The sequence below is a fragment of the Emydura macquarii genome, unplaced genomic scaffold (assembly GCF_026122565.2).
Source record: "Emydura macquarii macquarii isolate MOO-44397 ecotype Brisbane River unplaced genomic scaffold, CSIRO-AGI_Emac_v2 contig_1451, whole genome shotgun sequence".
NCBI lineage: Eukaryota > Metazoa > Chordata > Testudines > Chelidae > Emydura > Emydura macquarii.
This window is the reverse complement of record NW_027131588.1, coordinates 24660657-24669183: the sequence shown is the minus strand read 5'-3', so window position 1 is coordinate 24669183 and position 8527 is coordinate 24660657. Positions and strand designations below refer to the sequence as shown.

The 8527-nt window shown below is 42.5% G+C and overlaps 1 protein-coding gene across 4 annotated transcripts in view; it reads left to right on the top strand.

The window, feature by feature from the left end:
- Nucleotides 1–8527, top strand: part of TMEM175 (transmembrane protein 175) — a 32818-nt gene that overhangs the window by 8344 nt on the left and 15947 nt on the right. The window contains exons 1-2 of one of the 4 annotated variants that reach the window (XM_067553397.1): nt 13–360; nt 4164–4202. In XM_067553397.1, coding sequence (XP_067409498.1) covers nt 223–360; nt 4164–4202 — 177 coding nt within the window. In that variant the 5' untranslated portion in view covers nt 13–222. Of the gene's footprint in view, nt 1–12; nt 361–1765; nt 1989–4163; nt 4203–8514; nt 8523–8527 lie in introns of those variants that run through there. The other 3 variants (XM_067553399.1, XM_067553398.1, XM_067553400.1) reach the window with 3 other exon arrangements.

Here is an 8527-nt window from a genome sequence, read left to right as displayed (position 1 = left end):
GCGCCGGGTCCCGCAGCCGGAGTGACTCCGGAGCGGAAGGTTTCGCAGCAGCGGCTGGGCGGGGTCGGGACGGAGGCGGCGGCCTGGGCTGGAGGCCCGGCCCTGTCAGGACGGCGCGGCCACTCCCGTGAGAGGCAGGGCCGGGCCGTGCCGTGCCGTGCCGCGCCGCCCCCGGGCAGGGGCCGGGCTCGTGTCGCTCCCCTCGCTCCGCCCGGTGCCCGCATGTCCGCGCCGCTGCGGCCCCCGGCCGAGGGGGAGGCGGCCGCGGGCCCCCCGCGCCCCGCGCAGCACAGCAGCCAGGCCTCGCACCGGCTGCTGGCCTACAGCGACGCGCTGCTCTCCATCATCGCCACCGTCATGGTGAGTGAGGGAGTGAGTGGGGGAGTGGGGGCGGGTCCCGCGCCTCCCCCCCCCGAGTGTCTCCCCCGGGCCCTTCACACCCCCCCCGAGTGACACCCCCGCCCCGCCCCCTCTGCCCTCTCTCCGGGGGTGTCTCTGCCCCGCCCCCATCTGCCCCCCAGCACCTGCTCCCCTTTGCCCCCACCCCTGCAGAGCCCCCCCGTCCCCACCCCCTGGCTCCCCTTTGGGCCCTGTCTCCTGGCACCCTCCCGCTGATCTGCCCTCACCCCTGGGACCTGCTCCCCGTGTCACTGCCCCCCTCCTGCTCTTAGCGGGCCCCCCTCCCCTCCACCTCCAGCCCCCCATCCCTGCTCTCCTGCACCTCCCACAGGCGCCCCATGCTTCTGTGGGGAGCAGCGGTTTTGGAGCACACCTGTTTTGGAGGGTGTCCTGGTTTAAGCCACTGCCCGGGCGTGGGTTTAGAGTAGAAAGATGCCCAAAGCCCTTCAGGGTGCACTATTTTCATTGCGTTAGCCTCTGGGGGGATTGGAGCCCCATTGTGCGGAGTGCCGTACAGCTAGACAGGTAGCCATGGTCTCTGCCCCGAAGTGATTACATTCTACGGCAGCCGGAGTGAGGGAGAGACACCAGCATGTCAGCAAGCTACAGATTCATGTACAATACAATTATCTTCAGCAGCCCCAAGTTTACTCATCGTTGGGTGGTCCATGCTCCCTTGGTTAGTTCAGCTTCTTTTAAAAAATCCCCGCAGGGACTGCTTGGGAAGGTACCACAGTGCTAAGGGAGGCTGGACACACTGGATTATGTCTGTACTGAACTTGGAAGATAAAAGTTCCATGTATGTGCAAAGTGTTATTTATCCTGGTATAGTGCATAGAGATCCAGTGCTGGGGGGGCGGAAGCAGGGAAAGTTACATTAGAATTAATTCTGCATATACAATTGTATGCTGTAAAGGCATGGAGGTCTTAGAGAAAAGGAAGTTATTGATCAGAAACTTATGCAGGTTACATGTATATACAGAGGAGTACATTCGCATCTGGATTTACTTCTGACTCCTAGTAAGGTTACTGGGGCAGTCTAGAGGAAAGACCAAATAGTCAATTTCACTTAGCTTAAAAACTATTGCTCCCATTTTTTAACATGCTGGTTAATTATCATTAGTAGCCTTACATTTTTCCTTCCAATCCATTCTCGGTGCCTGCTGGTCTGGCTTCTGTCCCGCAAAGTTCTTGCAAAAGTTGAACAATCTCTTAGCCAAGTCTCAGGTTCTTCACTTCCTCTCTGAGCACTGCACTGTGTTTGACAGACACATTTAATCACATCCTCTCCCTTGACACCTTTTCTTTCCAGAACTTTGGCAATGTGGTCCTCTTATGGGGTTCCTATCCTATTTTCACCAGCACCACATTTCTAAAGTTTCAATGTTCTTCTTGTCAGAAGCCTTAACTTCCCATGATTCACATTCATAAATCAATATGGAAAAGAAAGGCTTTTCATCAGTCACACCTTCGTGCATTCCAAGATGCCACAGCTTTTCCACATTTTCTTAAGGGAGGCCATAAACTAGTGAGCCATCCCTAGTCTGATTTTTCTAGAACAGCCTCCTTGGTTATATATGTGATCCCAGGTAATTAAATTAATCTACTGCCTCTACAGCTTGCCCATTAATTGTGATGTTCAGTTGCATCCTATTTTTGGTAATCATGTCAACCTACATGAATTTTGTTTTCATTGCATTCAAGAATAGTTCATATTCCTCACTAACTGTTTTTATAGACTCCAAAATTTGTTGTATTGCATCAGTGGTTGTAGCAGAGAGTGTTGTCACCTTCATATTTGAGGTTGGTTAAGAGGTGTCTGCCAAGGCAAATCCCAGCTCCTTCCACTTTGTCAAATACAAAGTTTCTCATGTAATAAATTCTACATGTTAAAGAGGCTTGGAGACAAAAATACATGCTTGTCTCAATGGAAAACCACTTTTTCTGGTTTACTGCACTGTGGTCTGTTAGTGGTGGTAGAAACTGTAGATCCCCATGTTTGCAAGTGTCTTCCAAAGACTGTCATGTTCGACAGTATCGAATGCTTTTATGTTGTCCTGCATTCTTTATAGTGGCTCTGGTGAGGCACTGAGTTTGGCATAGTAGTTTTTCCACCTGTATTTAATATCATCACCCTGAGTGAGGACTCTACTATCATGATCTTTTACTATGTTTGACTGCAGGGAAAATCTTTTGGTAAGACATCTGACCACTGTAAACATATCTTTTGTATTATTACTCTTTTTATAATTCTCATGTTCCATACATTTTGCCCTTATATATTCCTTCTTGTCTCGTCTAGTTTGCCTTTGAATCTGTCTGCTCAGTTCCTTGTATTTTCTCCTATGTTCTTTAATTTCCAAACTCTTCTCTTTTACTCTGTGTTGTTTTTTCCCCAGCTCAAACACCACCTTTGTTAACAATGTCGTTCAATGTTGACTTTTCGGAATGTGTGCTTTGGTGGTTTTGAGCATAATAGTTTTCGTTTTATTCCGGAGTTCGTTGGAGTTGTTCTCCTCTTCCATTTGTGCCAATGCCTCAAAACCATTCTGGACAGATGTTGGATAATTTTTCTTGATTCTAGTCAAGTCCAAATGCAGTGGATCCGTTGAACATCATATCTTTTTTAGTTTTAATTTTATATTTGAGCTAACAATTGACGGTCTGACCTGCAGACTGGAAAGTCTGTCCATTGGAGACTCGATCTCTGGCATCCCTTTATCATTACAGAGTCAATTGGGTTCTTTGTCACACCATAAAGTGACCTCCATGTAGATAAACATCTAGGACATAGAGCAAAGATGGTGTTTGTAATGACCAGGTGATTAGAGCAACAGAATTCAACTAAACACCTTCTTTTCTCATTTTGTGAACCCAGACTGTTGTTTTCCATTACTTCTTTATGAGAATGCTAGTTAGGCACCATTATAATACAAATAACTTTCAACTTTATGTATTATTGACTTTCTGTTAGAGATGGAAAGCGACACATCAGGTCAGTTCATGGTGTTGCAGTATAAATACCAGCGTTGGAATTATTAAGTACCAGTAGTGACAAGCATTTGGATTTGAAGTGCTGTGGTGTTCATTTTTAATGATTTAAAAATATGTTTGTATTAATGCAAAATGTTTACATTTCATTGGAAGTAGATTGGTTAAAATAATGACAATATCTAGGCACCACCCAGAATATTTTATAGCCCCTAAATGTGTTAGACATCCTATCCATTTCAAGCCTTACCGCTTTTAGTGACATATATAATTAGAGCCCTGCAGATCACTGATGGATGCAGATCCATATTTTATATCTAGAGCCCTGTAAATCTGCAGTTATCTGCTTTATATCCATGGATATCTGCATTCGCAGATGTGGGTACCCGCAGACCATATTTGCGGATCGTGGATCGGATGCAGATACAAAGTTTGTGTCTGTGCAGGGCTCTCTATATAATACTTCATTGAAACCTGAAGTACTGGAATTAAATCCAGCAACTTAAAAAGTTATACAAATGTTTTTCATACCAACAAATTGAAGTAATAGTTGCTTTATGAAGATGAGTGAGCTTTATCTCTTCTTTACGGGAAAGAAATATGTATTCCATTAGCAGTTAACAATTGGCTCATCTTGCAAGTCATTATATCATTTCATATACACATCCTCCATCCATCATTTTAAATATTTTTGGTATGATGAAGCTCACTTTCTAGTAGAGTAGAGTGAGAAGCTATGTACTCCATCCAATAATGGGATTTTTTTATTTCAGATTTTGCCTGTGGCCCACACCAAGATACATGCAGATCAGGTACTGTATATAGAGTATTTTGTTACATGTTTGTTCTATCTGTCTGCATGTTAGGATGACATTGCAATTTTACTTCCAGTTTCAGCTATGGTTCCATTTAAGAAATTACAAAACCTTAAATAAAAATGAAACCAACCATTCATTCTCTAAAGGGTGAACTAACTATTGAACTGGAGCTGAAGGGACTGAAGTACTAAAGACTTGGTTCATTAGAAAAAACATGATTGCTCTATAGATTAGTATATTTCAAGGCCAAAAGGAAACATTAGATTATCTAGTCTCACCTCCTGTATAACACAGGCCATAGAATTTCACTTTGTTACCCCTGTATTGAGCCCAGTAACTTGTCAGACTAAAATATCTGCCAGAAAGGCTTCCAGTCTTGGTTTGAAGACATCAAGAGATGGAGAATCCGCCTGTATAACAGAAATTGGAAGATATTTTAGAAGATACTTATTTTCTCCAAAAATATTAATCAGTTTAATGGTTAATGTAATCAAAATAATTTCAAAAGAAATAAGAGGAGCTAAAGAAAATACAATACTAAGGTGATGAATTCAGTTAAATATATACCAAAGACACGTGGTTTAAAAAAAAAAAAAGGAATCAAAGACATTCAGTATTAGACTATTTAGGTAGCACGCGTGAAGGTTCATAGAAATGTCTTTATTTCTATGCTCTTTAGTTGAGGATAGAAACATCCACCTAAGCCACTTTGGGTAGCATATCCTCTTATTTTATGAGTGAAGCTGTAGCTCTTTCATACAAGTATTTATTTCCAGGCACACTACTCGGTGCCAGGAGTAGTCTTGCTGAAGTCAATGGGGCTTCTCACAGCACTAAGCCTTAAAATCCAGTAGTAAGTGCTTGGGGGACTGAACCTTGGTGTAGTTCAAAATAGGGTACCAAATTAGCGTTTTGCATTGTTTTTCCTATACAGAGTAGGTAGGGGAGTATTGCCCATGATTCAAATGTAAAAGCTTTCCCTAGTAAAATTACTTCACAGGTACCCTCCATTGGGCTAGACTAGGAGGGTTTGTGTTTCCAAAGGAAAAACAACTTGAGTTCTGTAGCACTTTAAAGACTAACAATTTTAATTTTAGTAGGCATAAGCTTTCGTGAGCCTCAGCTCACTTCCTCAGATGCAGTCGGTAGAAATGATACAGCAAAATAGGAAACATAGAAAATATATAGAAGGCAACATTTACATATCCAAGGGCATAGATAACAATGGGGAAGCCGGGTACTTGAGGCTTGATGACAACCATTGAGTAGGAGGTGAGAATGAGTCATCAGAGCAAATTACTTCTTGTAATGAGATAGCCATTCCAAATCCCTGTTTAAAGCCAGTTTGAATGTGTCAAGTTTGCAGATAATTTGTAATTTAGCAGTTTCTCTTTCAAGTCTGTTTTTGAAGTTTTTTTGGAGAAGTACAGCAACTTTCAGGTCAGCGACAGAGTGCCCTGGGAGATTGAAATGTTCTCTGACTGGTTTATGGATGTTGTTATTTTTTATGTCTGATTTGTGTCCATTAATCCTTTTGCGTCACGATAGTCCAGTTTGGCCAATGTACATGGCAGAGGGGCATTGCTGGCACATGATGGCATGTATAACATTAGTTAGTGGATGTGCAGGTGAATGAGCCCCTTATGGTGTGATTGATGTGGTTAGGACCAGTGATGCTGTCACTAGAGTCAATGTGTGGGCAAAGTTGGCAACGGGGTTTGTTGCAGGGAAAGGTTCCTGGATTGGATTTTTTGTAGGGTGTATGGTTGCTGGTGAGTATTTGCTTCAAGTTGGGGGGCTGTCTGTAAGCCAGGATGTATACAGTCTGTATACAGACTAACACGGCTACCACTCTGGAATGTTTCCAAAGGAGTGCTCCTCTGTGTTTTGCTAACAGAGACATCTGTAAAAACAACGCCCCCTCCTTGGATTATTCCTATTAATATCAGTGTGACCAGCTGCATGAGCAGAGTTACGTATTTGCATGAATGTTGGTAGGATAAGGTGCATTTAATTGCAGAATATCTAAGGACTACAGTAGACAAATAGTCTAGGCACACATCTTTTTGTAATACTTATATGATGGAATAATTCCTATCCAATAGGCTTATACTTTTCATCATACTATATCTATTTATGTAATATCTCCAATATTGGTTGTACAGAATTGGCAGTTAAGGTTCCCCTTCATACAAATCTGCTTTGGGGATGAAACAAGTTATGATAGCAAAACAAGTTGTGTTTTACATTTATTAAGTGATATCTTGAGTTAGACTTTTCCTTAGCCTGCGATTAGTTCAGTGCAAGCAGACCTTGTGTCTGCATGGAGCTTTCAGACAAGAAACAAGTTCTCTGAGGTAAAATAATGCAAGTAGATTGATACCGAACCATTGAATGCCTAGTAAGAAAAAAACTTAATTAAATTTACATTTAAATAATTCTTGATGTAAAGATGATTTTTCAGATAAGAGATTCATTCTACAGTCATACATTCATTAAGAAGATCTGCAAAACGTATTTGCTGTAAAGAAAAGGTTAACTATGTTCTTTCCATATTAGCTAAGATAATTTAATAGAAGGGATTCTGACACTGACGTCACAGGTGAAGCGCAGTGGCTGTCACTGAGTTTGGTTCTGTATCAGTTCAACTCAGTGGTAGGGTTGCCCTTGAAGTCCATATGTTCAGGAACAGGCCCATAACTTACAAACAGGACAAGGCCATTGACGGGAAAGCACATCACACGGCAACTAACATGTCAAAGAGTATTTTGTTTGCTTGAGGGGCTGGGGATGAATTAGTAAGGTTAAGTATAGAATTCGCTGCTTAGAAGAAAGGGAGAGATTACAGGTGTATGTTCATCCAAAGGAATGGTTAAAGACGTTACGTTATTTAAGATAATGGTAATGCAGAGTAATTGAATAGGGTAGCTACTAATGCAGAAAAAATTGACTCAAGCTTAATTGATAGAGACAGTTGTCAAAGTGTCTGGAAAAGGAAACACGGCAGTTGTACAGCCTTAAAATTCCCAAGGGAAAAAGTCTCCTCCCCTCCCCCTAGGAGGGTACTATCCTTCAGGACAGGAAGAATTTTAAGGTGCCAGGTTTGCGGAAGAATCAGCTGTAGCTCAAAGGGGTCAAATTCCTCCCTTTCACTGTTATAAATATCAAGAAACTATTAAGTCAGTGGAGCTCTGCCAGATACACAGAATTGTAACTAAGAGCAGTATTTGGCTGCAAGTGTAAATAGAAGGAAACCAAGTTTTTGGTTTTTGGGGAAGTAGATATATAACTATTAAATCAGTTCTTGGACTTTGAATACTAAGGTTGAAGTTGTTCATTAACATTTCCTTGGTTTAGAAAATGATTTGTCCTTATACCAGCTGGTCTGGTCTTCCGTCTCCTGTATGGAACAGTGAGCAAATGAGGCATATCCATCCAGGTTACAACGACATACTTAGCATTTTATTGTATTTAGATTAGAGAGCTCAAAACTGAACCCTAATGAAAACAGACCTTCTGTGTAGATCGGTGAAGTGCCCGCATCCTCAAACTTTTATGGCAAAGAACCACATTTTAATAACGGTTATTTTATGACACTTCCTCTCCCACTCAGACACACTGCATTCCTCAGGCAACTGCAGCAAATTACTTCTGTTGAAGATACATTGCATAATTTCCTAGTATTGATTTCCTGCTGCTAACATACATGAAACCAGTTAAAATAAGGGAGAGGAGCTATCTGTAGGCCCAAAGCGTGATTCTGTTATATTGATACGTGACCAGCAAGTGCAGGGGTCCACATTTGACAGTTTGGGGCCCTCTGACCTCTTGCATCCCTACCTCATCTTCCTTCACATGCTGGAATCAAGTAATTGAAAGCAAATACGTCTGAGGCTTCTGAGTAATACCTGCCCCAAATTGCAGCTTTGGGACCCCTCAGAAATGCAGTGTCATGTCGCAGTGACCAGAGGCATCATGGTCTAGTGAATCAGATGTTAGGCTGGAAGTCAAGAGACTTGGAACCTATTCTCAGTTCTCTTACTGCCCTTGGGCAAGTTACTACACCTCTGCGCCTGTTTCCTTTCCTACACTTCGTCTTGTCTACTTAGACTGTGACTCTGCTACGGACTGTCTGACTACGTTTCCATACGGTGCCTAGCATACGGGCGCCGTAAGGATTTCTGAAATATTTATGGCACTATGTCAGGTTGAAGGCCTGCATTAATCCTGCACCAAGTTAAGAATTTGGAGAATGTAAGGATCAACCCATTTCTTTTCACAGTGTCAAAGACATCATGATGATAGACGAACAAAGTGAG